The sequence below is a fragment of the Lathyrus oleraceus genome, chromosome 6 (genome assembly GCF_024323335.1).
Source record: "Lathyrus oleraceus cultivar Zhongwan6 chromosome 6, CAAS_Psat_ZW6_1.0, whole genome shotgun sequence".
NCBI classification, from domain to species: Eukaryota; Viridiplantae; Streptophyta; class Magnoliopsida; order Fabales; family Fabaceae; genus Lathyrus; species Lathyrus oleraceus.
In genome coordinates this window covers 127,827,165-127,839,944 of record NC_066584.1, presented here as the reverse complement: position 1 = coordinate 127,839,944, position 12,780 = coordinate 127,827,165, and the positions used below count along the sequence as shown (strand labels likewise).

General features: G+C 37.2%; 1 protein-coding gene across 1 annotated transcript; it reads left to right on the top strand.

The window, feature by feature from the left end:
* The first annotated feature begins 9,200 nt into the window (after positions 1-9,200).
* Positions 9,201-12,537, top strand: LOC127096709 (uncharacterized). Its single transcript, XM_051035260.1, has 3 exons — positions 9,201-10,304; positions 10,922-11,111; positions 11,824-12,537. The coding sequence occupies exons 1-3, from the start codon at positions 9,498-9,500 to the stop codon at positions 12,306-12,308; spliced, it is 1,482 nt and encodes a 493-aa protein (XP_050891217.1). The 5' UTR covers positions 9,201-9,497; the 3' UTR covers positions 12,309-12,537.
* The last annotated feature ends 243 nt before the right edge of the window (positions 12,538-12,780 follow it).

Below are 12,780 nucleotides of genomic sequence, written 5' to 3'. Positions count from 1 at the left end.
GGATGCCCTTCAGTGCTACTCTAGCCCTTCTGATTTATGAAGTTGTCATGTTTCTAAATGACGACAATTACATAAACCATTCCATCATCAGCGTATTCATATTTGGTAACCTTGTTCTTGCATTGGTGTTTGATGTGTATTACTGCTTGCGTACTAGGCATGAAAAGAGGAAGGGTGTGGTATTGAGTTGTGTTTCACTGTTGTACACTTGGCTCTTATCTCACATGCCTCAAAAGGGGACTTGGGAATATTTCTTGAAAGATTTGAGGTGGTCCCAGAAGTTTGCCTCCCTTACTGCCGAAGCTTTGGTTTAGTACCTTCCTACCTCCAACATAGAGCAGGTTATCATGAGTTGTGGAGACTTCCCGAATGTGCCACTCATGGGTCCACGAGGTTGCATCAATTACAACCCTTCATTGTCCATGAGGCAATCTGGGTATTTTATGGAGAATGAACATAGGCATGAATTACTGAAGGACTTCATCTTGTCTAGTTTGGGAGCAGAGAACCCAACTCTGTTGCAAGAGGTTAAGTAAGCTTGGACTCAGATTCATCGCAAAGGCAAAGAGCTAGGCAAACGTGACTATCGAGCTAAGGATCCATATCGCCAATGGGTGGTACAAAGGGAGAAAGAAGTCAAGCTACCATACAGTGTGGATGTCCAAATTCCTCCCCCAGAACTAGAACCAATGTATGTTTCCAAGGAGGAAGTAGATGTATTAAAAGCAACGATCACACAATCAACCAAAGAGAACAAAGACTTGCAATCGAAGCTCCATGCATTAGATAGAGATCATGCTAAGTTGAAAAGAAAGAGTGAAAAAGATATTGATCTCTTGTTAGAAAGAAGAAAGAAGGATAAAATTTAGGAGAACCTTAAAGATAAATACCAAGATGGTTTAGGTCAAGCAGATATGGGGCTAACTTCTCTCTGAAAACAGTTAAAGCCGACAGAAAAGGAACAAAATGACAACCATCATTGCTTCAAGTTGGTCGTCAAAGAGAAGAAGGTATTGAGAGATTAATCCGACCCGGAGATTCAGAAACTCAATCTTTCCCTCTGAGATGCCAACGTCAAGGTAGAGGTGGAACGCCGTCTCAAAGAGAAAGAAATCAAGGTTTCCTACATCACACCTCAAGTCTGGCGAGAGAAATGTCACAAAGCTGAACTTGCCACCTTGAATGCCGAACATTGGAGAGATCATTTTTCTACTTTGAAGAATGAGAGTTTGGGATAACTCAATAAGAAAGCTCGTATGAATAGTATTCTTGATACTTATGCTGGATCTATTAACTTGTTGCAACCTACTGTCGCTACGTACCGAGCCAAGTATTATTGCTTAGTAAGGTTTTGGAACGAGTTAACCAAGGAAGTTCCTTGGAAGCTAGAGGATGTTGATGAGAACACCATTCCCCATTCTATACTCCGATTCATCTGCCTGTGTGATCGAAAGATGAGAAGGTTTAAAGTTGAATTGAAGGAGTTGAAGGAACGAAAAGTAAAGCGTGCCATATGACCACAACTTTTGCTGTTTTCCTTTTTCATGTTTTGAATTACTTTACTATACCTCTTTGTAATTATAATATCAAATTCATGAATAAAATGCTTGACTTGTTTAGAATCCAGTATTCTTACTTTATCTGCCATTTTATAATGTTTATTGTCACATTATGAATCATATAAGGTTTCTCCGAGGATAAAAACAAAAATAAGCATACATCATGCATCAATCATATATTCATGCATCTGTCTCCAAACAAGGCCTCACATCACCTCTCATTTTTGAACAACTAGTTGATTACCCGACATCCGTTCAAGCCAGAAGTATGTCTCGAGCTACCATGGACGAGTTGCTAGAAAGTCATGAAGCTTTGAGCTTGGAACTAAACGAGTTGAAGAGTGAGTTTAGTTGTGCCTTGGATATCATGAATGTACTATTGAGCTATCATAGGCCAATTGTTGTACCAGAAGTGATCACCCCTGTGAACGTGCCTGACTCTACTCCCCATCAGAAGTTACCTCATGGACATCATCCACAACCTGGATCTTCAAAGGCTCCATGTCAACAATCATTTCATGTTCCCCGATCCAGGAAGAGAAACCCAGTGCATAACCTATATCCCAATCAGCAAGAGAGATATGCTCAGAAAGGTTAGACAAAGACAAAGAAGACAAAGAGGCATATGGGTCATTTTCCTATGTCATACAATAGACTTCTCTCTCTCTTTCTTATGCACTCATTGGTACGGCTGTGAGAACCAAGGCCTCCTCCAACACTTCTCCCTCATGGCTATAATGTAAGTGTCAGATGTGTATTCCATTCTAAAGCACCTGGGCACACGACCGAGGATTGCAGAGCTCTAAAGCATTTAGTGCAAGATTTGATTGATTCAAAGGTTATTGTGTTCACACCACGAGGCCTGAATGTAGTACACACTCCCAAGACTTCACAGGAAGACAATCTCAAATGCCATGATCAATGCAAGTAGAAGCCATGGTAGATCTGAAGAAGATCCATCTGTAGAACTACTCCATCAACTTCTGCAAGCACCAAGAGCCCAAGCTATGGGAAGAACAAGATTGGTCACTCCAGCAATCATTAGTTTGTTCAATCATTTTCATGTGTAATTTTTTCTTGTTTGTCATTTGTAACATTCACTTGTAATAAACTTGTTTGTTTTTGAATAATAATGACATTGAAATAAATATGCATGTTTTGAATAAATCCATTTGTATCCACTCATACTTCTCATCTGTATCAAACTTTTGTTAAGCAAAATTCAAAGGAGAATGATGAAATTTAAAAAACACGAAATCACTGCACGTACGCTTTTGAATAGAACCTTGCTAACGATGTAATGCATTGCTTTAAATACCCAAACACCGAAGTTATAAGGAAGATAATCCCTAGTTAACCCCTTCGAGCCAAGGAGTATGAGTTTCTTTCTGAATATAAAACCCTAAATCTCAACCTGGGGCAGGGTAGTCGTCAGTTAGTTTGACCAGGCGTTCAAACTTCAGAAGAGGAATGTCCTATATGAGGATCAACCATACCTTATCTCTCACAAGAGGTTGGGAAACATAAATCTACAATGATTGTCCCTCACCAACAGAGGCATGAGGCAATCACAACCACTTCCAATCAATCGAACAAATGTCACACAATCTGTTCCCAAAGAAAGAAAGCCTGTTAAGTCGAAAACTTAAGAACAAGTGACATAGGCAAAAATTAGGGCATCACCGTGGGTTGCAAATCTGAGTCAATCCAACAAAAGTAGGCAAATAAAAAAACAAGACAACAAAGAGGAATAAAAAAAGAAAATCCTCAATAAACAAATTTGTGTGGCTATAAACAAATAGAAGTTGCATGACTGCCACTCCAAAAAGAAAACCTCGTTGGTTTATCATTTTCACTCCCAAATCCCTTTCGGAAGAAGAGTGATTGTATCAAACTAGCTGAATGTATGAGCGGAGAACATCAAGGAAAATGGGTGGGTTAGAATAGGTTTCAAGCCATAAATCTTTTTTTTCCTTCTGAAAACCATGAACCGGCCCACGTTACAACCCTCAAAAGACCTAATTGAAGCAGGGTTTATTTCGAAAGCGGACTATGGTCAGCAAAATCGTGTTAAAACTGACTCCTTAATGATTTTCTTATCATTTATGTTGGTATCGATATAGCATTCTCATTAGTGATTCATTTACTATATGTCATAATTCCAGTGAACATGATGGGATTTCAAAACTAGCATAAACATGACATTAGCATTATCATTCTCAAATGAACTTGTCTTACTCGTGATAAAGTATTTGACATCAAGGAATCTTCCATAATGAATGAAAATTGAGGAGCATGATTGGCACCATGAATGAAGAATGCCCAAAGACTCTGTTAAGCAGGGGCAAGCCACTTCAGTTGACCATGTAAAAAAGTTGAATGCCTAAAGACTCTGTTGAGCAGGGGAAAGCCACTTCTTTTGATCACATCAAAGGGCAGAATGTTTGAGGACTCTGTTCAGCAGAAAGGCAAGCCGCTGAAAGATTCAATTAATCTGGGGAAATCACGTCGAGAAATCTCTACAAGGTCCAGTCTATCTGAGGAAGTCACATTGAGAAATCTCTACAAGATCCAGTAAATCTGGGGCAATCACGTCAAGATTCTCCGAAGATCAGTTAGTTAGGGGCATTCCCTTATAGATCATCCAAACAGAGACAAATTTACTTCAAGACTCATACTGGGGAAGGCCACCCCAAGAGAACAAGAAGTAAATCTCCCTGAGATGGTTAATCAGAGGAATGCAGTTCTAAGACAATGGGCCAGACCAAATTGAGATAATCTACAACAGAGCTGCTTTATAATTTGTGACTGGGGCAATCAATGCAGGTATTCAGCAGACTAGGGTAAGACTGTCCAAAGAGAGAGAGAGATCCCCTCTCTGCTTGCAAAAGCTTCTTAGATCCATCCTGGGGCATCATAAGATCCATCTCAAATTCATTCTCCAACAACATACGAATGTCAGAAGTCATGTTAGCCCACACCCCATAAATCAAAAGCCTTGCAACCCAAGCATATTTTTCTCAGTATTCATTACACCATACCCAAACTTGGGAATCCGTATACCCTCATACCATTTCATAAACCTATCATGCATAATTCATATCTTTCCATTCATGCATATCGCCCGATATAGCAGGAAGCTCTCTAACAAGCAAAAATAAGCTCTAAACTCTCTTGGCACATTCTTGAGCCCATTTCCGTTGGCACCTTTTCATAGCCCACCCCCGTTGGCATTATAAAATATAAAATACATAACCTTTTTTACCCTTGAAGGACTCCTAGTTGGCATCCCTGACAGGATTATTTAAGTTATTCCTTTTCGCGTACCTTTCATAAGCCCCTTACCTCCTTCACGGAGAAGATTTTAATGAGATAACTTTCCTTTTATGAGTTTATTTCGTTACTTGGTGCACGAAATCACGTATCTCCCTTGTTGCCTTTTGTACAAGTAGGGTACCCCTGTCAGAACTTTGCATCACGTTTCATTTTGAAGCGCCTGATATAGGTCTGGTGAGTCCCGGGAAGGGTAGCCATATTTCGAGGACACCATCCCCGCCATAGCGCCCGAGGGACGATATGAGGTTTTCGTGCCTATTGTGAGGTCCTCATCTGATAGACTGTATCAAAGCCCAGTTTATGTCTAGAAAGTCCCCCTAAACCCAGGTTTCACCTGGCAAAACATCTTCAAAATTGTTACCAGTATTTGTAACCTTCCGTCAAGTGTTTACCTTTTTATAAATCCCTCCTTTTGCTATTTGCAAACCCTTGTTGCCTTTACACGTGAGACATGTTATTTCTGTCAAGTCTTTGCTTCTTGATTTGTTTCGAAATACCCATCGTAGGTATGGTGAGTCCCGAGAAGGGTATCTATGTTTCAAAAACTTCATCCTCGCCAGTATGCCCTTGGGACACCCTGAGGTTTTTGTGCCTACGTCAAAGTTCCCAATTGACATAGCATGTCAAAGCCTAACTTCGTTGGCAACATATTTTTGTACCCCCTCAGAGTCTAGTGCCTGTCTGGAAAACCTTTCTTTTCAAATCCAGTGCCTGTCTGGAAAACCTTTCTCGTCGATCCCATTTTTGGGTGTATATGGAGATGGATCTCCACTAAAGTCTTTTAAATGGTATTGGAAACATGTTAATGGCAAGAGGGGTTATTTTCGACAATGAATCTCCAGAAACCCCCTGAATCATTTCGGAGCAGCACCATTGTCTCAACATTTTAATTTTTTGAGGAAAAGTTATATTAAAGTAAAATCAAACTAAAATCACGTTTCACTAAAGTTAAATGAAAGTAAAAATTCGTACATTAATTTAAAAAGTCAACACCAGACATAATATTTGTCCAAAAATACAAAAAAAAATCATGGATCCCAACAAGCATAAACTATTGGGTTTATCGAACCCACTGTCTTCTCCTCCTCCGCCTGTACTGCACGATATTTCATAACTCCTTAACCATGTTCGCCACGAGGGCCAGTTGGGGACTTCCAGCCTCAAAGACTATGACCTTTATGCTTGTTATACTCATCTCCCAAACATGTTGATAGACCGCTGTCACATCCTCGATGTGAACATCTTGAGCCTTAAGTACCTCTTGGTTAGCTGGCCTAGGTGGTCTTCAAGGAGCGTATGGTGTCATGATAGGATATAACACCCTATAGAACTACGTCATGTAGTAGTCTGCATATTTCCATTATACATGAGCTAGTCCCCTACGATACTTCTCTAGTACCATATAACTTTTGAAATCGTCAAGTATATCATCAAGATCATTGTGACGGACGGTGGGAGTAGAGGACTCATATGGGGGTCTCAGAATAATCTATAGATAGGTAAACTTTTGCATCACTTGCTCGGGCATATAAGGATACATAAGAGATGAACCAACTGTTAGCCATCCAAAGTATACAGATATGATGTCACATGGACACATCTCACGGTGACCGCTGTATGGGCAGAAAAAAATGACATCTTCACAAGAGGGTCAAGATGAACTATGAATGACTCGACCATATTATTCTCATTGTGTGGAATATATGCAGTAACACACAATCAATCCTTTGTGTAGACAGACATAACTTTAAACCCGGTGATGTGAGGGAAGTGAGAGATGATCCATCCCTGAAAATGGTTCAGATACAATATTAATAACAAGTGTAACAAATGAATTATGAAAGTATTAGTAATAGTAAATTACCGTAAGCAGCGTGTCTCTCCTTGTTATCTGGTTTGTCTTCCAAAGATAACCCATGCCTAACTTTGAGTACATGACCAAACAGACGCCCCTCAGTTGTACTCGTGAATCGTAGTCAAGTCGATGAAATACTGAAGATAAACTACATCGATATATGTTACACTTTTGTCCACAAAAATGGACATGCCAACTAAGAACAAAAGATAACACCTCAATGCGCAAGTCTGGTGGTACTCAACCTGCATGTCATCGCCTTCGGCGTCCACAACCTTCTACAGATGGTCTTTATAAAGCTTTTCCAAAAAACTCAACCTTGCATGAGAACCTCTTGTGTCATGTCCCTCTCCTGAGATCTCAGTTGGATTAACGCCTAAATGGATGACCATCATATCGACGCCTTCCTCTCGATCGATCCTCTCGTGGCCCAGTAATTTCCCCCTATATGGGAATATGCATGAGGCAAGAAACATCATCCAAGGTGATGGTCGTCTCGCCTATAAGAAGGTGGAAAGACGAAGTCTCTGAATGCCACCTCTCAACAAAAGTCACCAACATGCTGTGAGATATGGTCATGTAAGAAGCATAATATAAACTGACAAGACTGGAATAAAGGAGAACATCTTGAAACCAATTAGCAGTGGGCAAGACTAACTCCAATATCTTTCGACCACGGCTTACCAATTTCAAACATGTATGCTCTTGTAAAAATAAAACATTACCATAAATATCGATTTAATTAACTGAAAACATATGTATTGCAAAAGAAATATACCTCTTATTCTCAGATATGTCTAGCAGCATTATCTGCATAGAGATGAAGTAAGGAGGTGTCAAATGAGCCTTCTAGATAACTCTCTGATGGGATAACGACTTCCTCCTAGCATTTAGGGCCTTCAGGGGTTTTAGGGACTTCAGGGTCTGTTGCATCATCTAGGGACTCGTGGCCCCGTGAAACGGATGCTTGAGTGAGACGACTATGAGAAGCATAACCTATGTGTTATGAACTTGAAAATTGTGAAACATCAAACGATTTATCATTAACCCGTGTCCTCGTGGTCCTATCTACATCTCTTTAACGTTGTACCAACACGGTTTGGGAAACATGTCCAAGCCTAACTCAAACAGGGTTGTTTTCAGCCATTGCACATGTGTTACAAACAGACACAAAGATAAAGAGTATGTTAGCACAAATCCATAAAACCTACCAAATTTTAGCCTGAGTCCAATTCGGAGATGAATTTCCGAAAATATCACTAAGAAAATTTGGAGATGCATCTCCAATGGTAGAAACTTGAATGAATGGATGAGATGCTTTAATCTGTGAGAGCTTAAATGTTTTGTTTTAAGAAGTTTATAGAAAATGAAAAAGGAGGAATATAGAACGTCTGACGCGAGCATAGGAAACAAAAGTGTCTGAAAATGCATCTCCGGACCATCCATTAACTTTTGAATAAATCGTGTGTACGCAGGGTCGGTACAACACATCTCGAGGCCTGAGGTGGAATTTAAAATTAAATATTTTAATATAATAATTTTTTTCTAAAATTAATGTATTTTAGATGTGGTAAGATGTAAAACCATTAATTATAGTTAATTTTATTTAATATTTTATTTTAATTGATAATAAAATTAACTCATCTAAACACTCTTCTCATTATTTAAAAAAAACCATGATTAAAAAATAATACCAAAATTATAAAAACAAAATACTTAGATATCAAGTCTCCTATTATGTCTATACATGTGTTTTTTAAATTAACAAATCAAACAATATAAATTCTAAATTGTTATTATTTTTATATATTTTAAATAAATATTATTAATTAATTGGTATATAAATAATTTAAAAGATTTTTTTAAAATCAATTAATTAAACTCATAAATATAAAATAAAAATGTGAGATCCTAGATGATTGTCTTGGTGACCCATCTTTAAAGTGGATCCTCTAAAAATAAAAATAAAAATGTGAATTAAATTTTGACATGATAGGGCCGTCCATCAATTTCATCTAAAAATAACTAAAAATAGATACTTTCAAAAGTGAATCTTCAAATATTAGAAATATATGTGAACTTTTACGGTGGTGGAGAACACGTATAGGTGAAAAATGTACCCCCAATTTTTTATATACTCCATATATTGGACTATATGGACTTGATAGAAGCCACTGGCAAAGTGAAAAGCAACCCTTTCCTACACAGTCACGACAAAAGAAGCAGAACCACACCACTGCGACAAGAACCAGAACAAGAACCGGGTCTCACTCACCACACAGCTCACAACAAGTACTACGATTGACTCCCTGTTTTTGTTTCCTAGTAACCACGTCGTAATCACTCTCCCTAATAAACTAGTACCACCCTAAACCCATCCAAATTAAATTAACTAAAATATCATATCACTGTTCCATCATTTTTTTTTTACGTAGCTATGATTTAGCCTTGTCCTCTCCACTAGACGACAAAAAACCACTCTCTCTTCTTCTAGTCACAAACCAAGACACAACACACCTACACTTTGTTTCCACCCAAATACAACTGGCAATGTTTTTACATTTCTTTTACCTATTTGCCTTGATATTTTAACCTATCTAGATTTGAATCACCTCACTCATTCCTCTCTTTCTTCTTCTTCTTCTTCTATTTAACTCTTTCTAAAACAAACTTCAAACTTCTTCAACCTCTCTCAACTTCTTCTTCTTCTTCGTAATCACAACAATCTTTGACTTTCACTTTGCATCATGGCTCAGAAACACTTACACGAGCTACTTCAGGAAGATCAAGAACCGTTCCTTCTAAACAACTACATTTCAGATAGACTTAACCAACTAAAAACATTTTCACCAAACACCACTCTACAATTGAAGAAACATAAACATAAACCAACAACAAACGTTAACCTCTGCAAAAACGCTTGTTTTTTCTCATTCCAAAACACACCGGATATCAGAAACTCGCCGCTCAAAAGCCCGGTCAGATCCTCAAAGGATATCTTCCTCCAAATCCCAGCTAAAACGGCGTCGCTTTTACTCGACGCTGCTCTCAAAATTCAGAATAACAAAACCCATTGCCAAAACAAAAACAAATCCTTTGGGGTTCTCGGTTCCTTTTTCAAGAAACTAACGCAACGAAACAGAAGCAAGAAGAATGAACTACTCGAAGGTGATGTTTCTGTTAAGGATATATTGAGGTGGGATTCTTCTATTAGAAGAAGTAGAAAATCTTTCAACAAAAGCACTGAGTTATGTTCGTGTGAGGTAGGGTTCACGTGTTCTTGCAATGGAAGACATAGCAGTAGCGCTGTGTGGTCTGAGAGCAACGAAGCAGAAACTTCGTGCAGTGGTCACTCTCGTGACTCTATTGAAGAGGTTGAGTTTGTGATGATGAACACGAAGAAACAAAATGCAGATTGCGCTTGTTTTGATCAGCATGGGTTTTTCTGCGAAAGCCCTTTTCGTTTCATTCTCGAAAAGAGCCCCTCCACTTCAGGCCGCCGTACGCCGGAGTTTTCCTCGCCGGTGAATTCACCCAACCGCCACCAACAAGAGGTTTGTCATTTTCTTAAAATATATTTGACATTAGTAATAAGATCCGGTTCAACTCGCCGGTCTGACTCGGTACTTTTAGTGAGTTGGAGCAACGAGTTAAACTCGTGAGTTTACCGTGTGTGTTTGTACTGTGGTGTTTATTTTTTTGTCGGCAAATAAGATCCTATAACTGATATGTTTGCCGGAACTTTGTTTTTTTTGTAACAATTACGTTTATACCCTCAATTTTTTCAAATCAATTCAAATATAAAGTTATAATAGGGATAAGTAGGTCAATACAATTCAATAGTTTTGTTTGGTTTCTTTCACTTTTCACTTCGATAAATAACATTTTTGTTTGTTGTATTGTTATTATCTGATTCCGACATTCTATTTACTAATGAATAGTTTCTTATTTGTATTTTTGTTTGGCATTAATTGTACTGTTTTCTAGCAAGTAACCGAAAGAAAACAAAACTCAATAACAACCCAAATTTATGAATAAATAAATAACCCAATTAGAATCACAAGTGTTGAGTCAATATCATAGACATTATTAGAATGATTAAGAAATAATGTTAACTACCTCAATATACATCATGTATTATTCTAATTAAAGTTGTTGTGAATTTTCATAGGACAAACAAAATAATGGAGTTGACGGTGTTAACAAATTCGAATCGGGAGAAGATGAAGAAGAGAAAGAACAATGTAGTCCTGTATCTGTTTTAGATACACCTTTTGAAGATTATCATGACGATTATTGCCATGAAAACGAGGATGAAGAAGGTGATTTTGATTTGGACTGTAGCTACGCCAATGTACAAAGTATGTTGTTTATTAATTTCATATTAAAATTAATTTTAGTTGTTAATTTTTTGATGTAATAGTCTAATAACGGGTTTCGTATTTGCAGTGTGATGTCTTTGCGCAGCTACTACCTAAACTTTATTAAAACATGTTTACTTTTTTAATGAAGTTACATTTTTGTTGTTGTATGGTCGTTTTCGATGAACATCCACCATCGTACACGTTTCTCGCAAGTTGATTGTCCGTTACAAAAATACCATAAGAGGGACTAGTTGGTGAAATAATTGGAAACATATTAACATCTATTGTTGAATTGACCTAGTCTGTTTTTACCCTTAGAGATTATTACTACTACTGTGTCCTTATAAATTTTAACATGACCCACAAAAATTTTACGTGTCAGAAAATCTGTCGTGATTGTGATGCTTCTATTCAATGTGTTTATAAGGTTTTAGTAATATGAAGTTTTATCATGTTTTGATGGTAATTTTTGGTTGTTGAGAATTTACTACTCTTGTGATCATGTATTTAACTTGGTCAAAGTGTTGCAAGTTGTGCAACCCATGTGAGTTTTTGCTTTATTCACATGTGTGCATTTAATCACTGAGCTATTCAAGGTCATTTTAGACTTCAAGAAAGAAATTAGCTTGTTTCTATTTATAAGAATTTTTTTTTTATATATTTATTCAATAATTAATGTATCTGATCTATATATGTATTAAATTTTCAGAAACAAAGGAACAACTATTAGAAAGGCTTCGAAGATTTGAGCAACTTGCAGAGTTAGATCCACTAGAACTTGAGAAAAAAATGCAAGAAGACGACGAGTACGAATCATTTTTCGAAGAAGATGAAAGTGAAGAACCATGTGAAGAAAAGGGTCTAAGAGAAATAGTTTATGAAATACTCTCTCATTCAAGTGATCATGAAAGATGGCAAGAGCAGGTTCTTAAGAGACTTGTTTATGATCTCATTAAGGAGGAACTTAATTATTCACAAGATATGAACTATGTAGTGAAAAGGGTATGCAAGAAGATGGAATTGTGGAAAGAAGTGGAATGTAACACTATTGATATGATGATAGAAGAGGATTTCTCTAGAGAGGAAATTGGGTGGAAGAAAAATGATGAGGTGACAAAAGAGTTGGCTAGAGAGGTTGAGGTTGCTATCCTTTGTTTTCTTGTTGATGAATTTTCAGAGGAATTAGTATGTTAACTAATATGGTAAATTTTGATGTAGTTGAGGTACTTATTTAGTATGAATGATTATCTTTATTCTTTTGTTAGAAGAATATTCAATATAGCAAGACTTCAACATTTATTTAAGAATAGGCTAGTTAGTAAAGAAAAAGATAGAACAACTAAAGATCACATAGTTCATGTATGTAGCTCGTTGTTCTGGAATGTTGTAAATCACTTTTCTTAATTAAATTTTGTTACAATTATTGTTCTTGTGAATTTTCCTTTTTTCCAGTTTTCAAATGTTGGTTTCTTCTTGTGTTATTTTTGTTTTTTTTACTTAGGAAATGATGTCTTTGAAATATATCATAAGGAAATTTCTCATTTCATCTTATGGGGTGGAAAAATAACTTATGAAAAATAAAAAATGTCATTTAGATTTTGAAGATGTATTTTCCAACTCATCATTCACTATCTTCTTACGCACTAAATGAGTGTCAACTCAGAGG

What these genes read in the sequence shown, in the direction of transcription:
- LOC127096709 (XM_051035260.1), top strand. Translation starts at nt 9,498, where the DNA reads ATGGCTCAGAAACACTTACACGAGCTACTTCAGGAAGATCAAGAACCG. An exon ending in CCAACCGCCACCAACAAGAG is followed by an intron (nt 10,305 to 10,921) that starts GTTTGTCATTTT and finishes GAATTTTCATAG; the next exon opens with GACAAACAAAATAATGGAGT. An exon ending in TAGCTACGCCAATGTACAAA is followed by an intron (nt 11,112 to 11,823) that starts GTATGTTGTTTA and finishes TTAAATTTTCAG; the next exon opens with AAACAAAGGAACAACTATTA.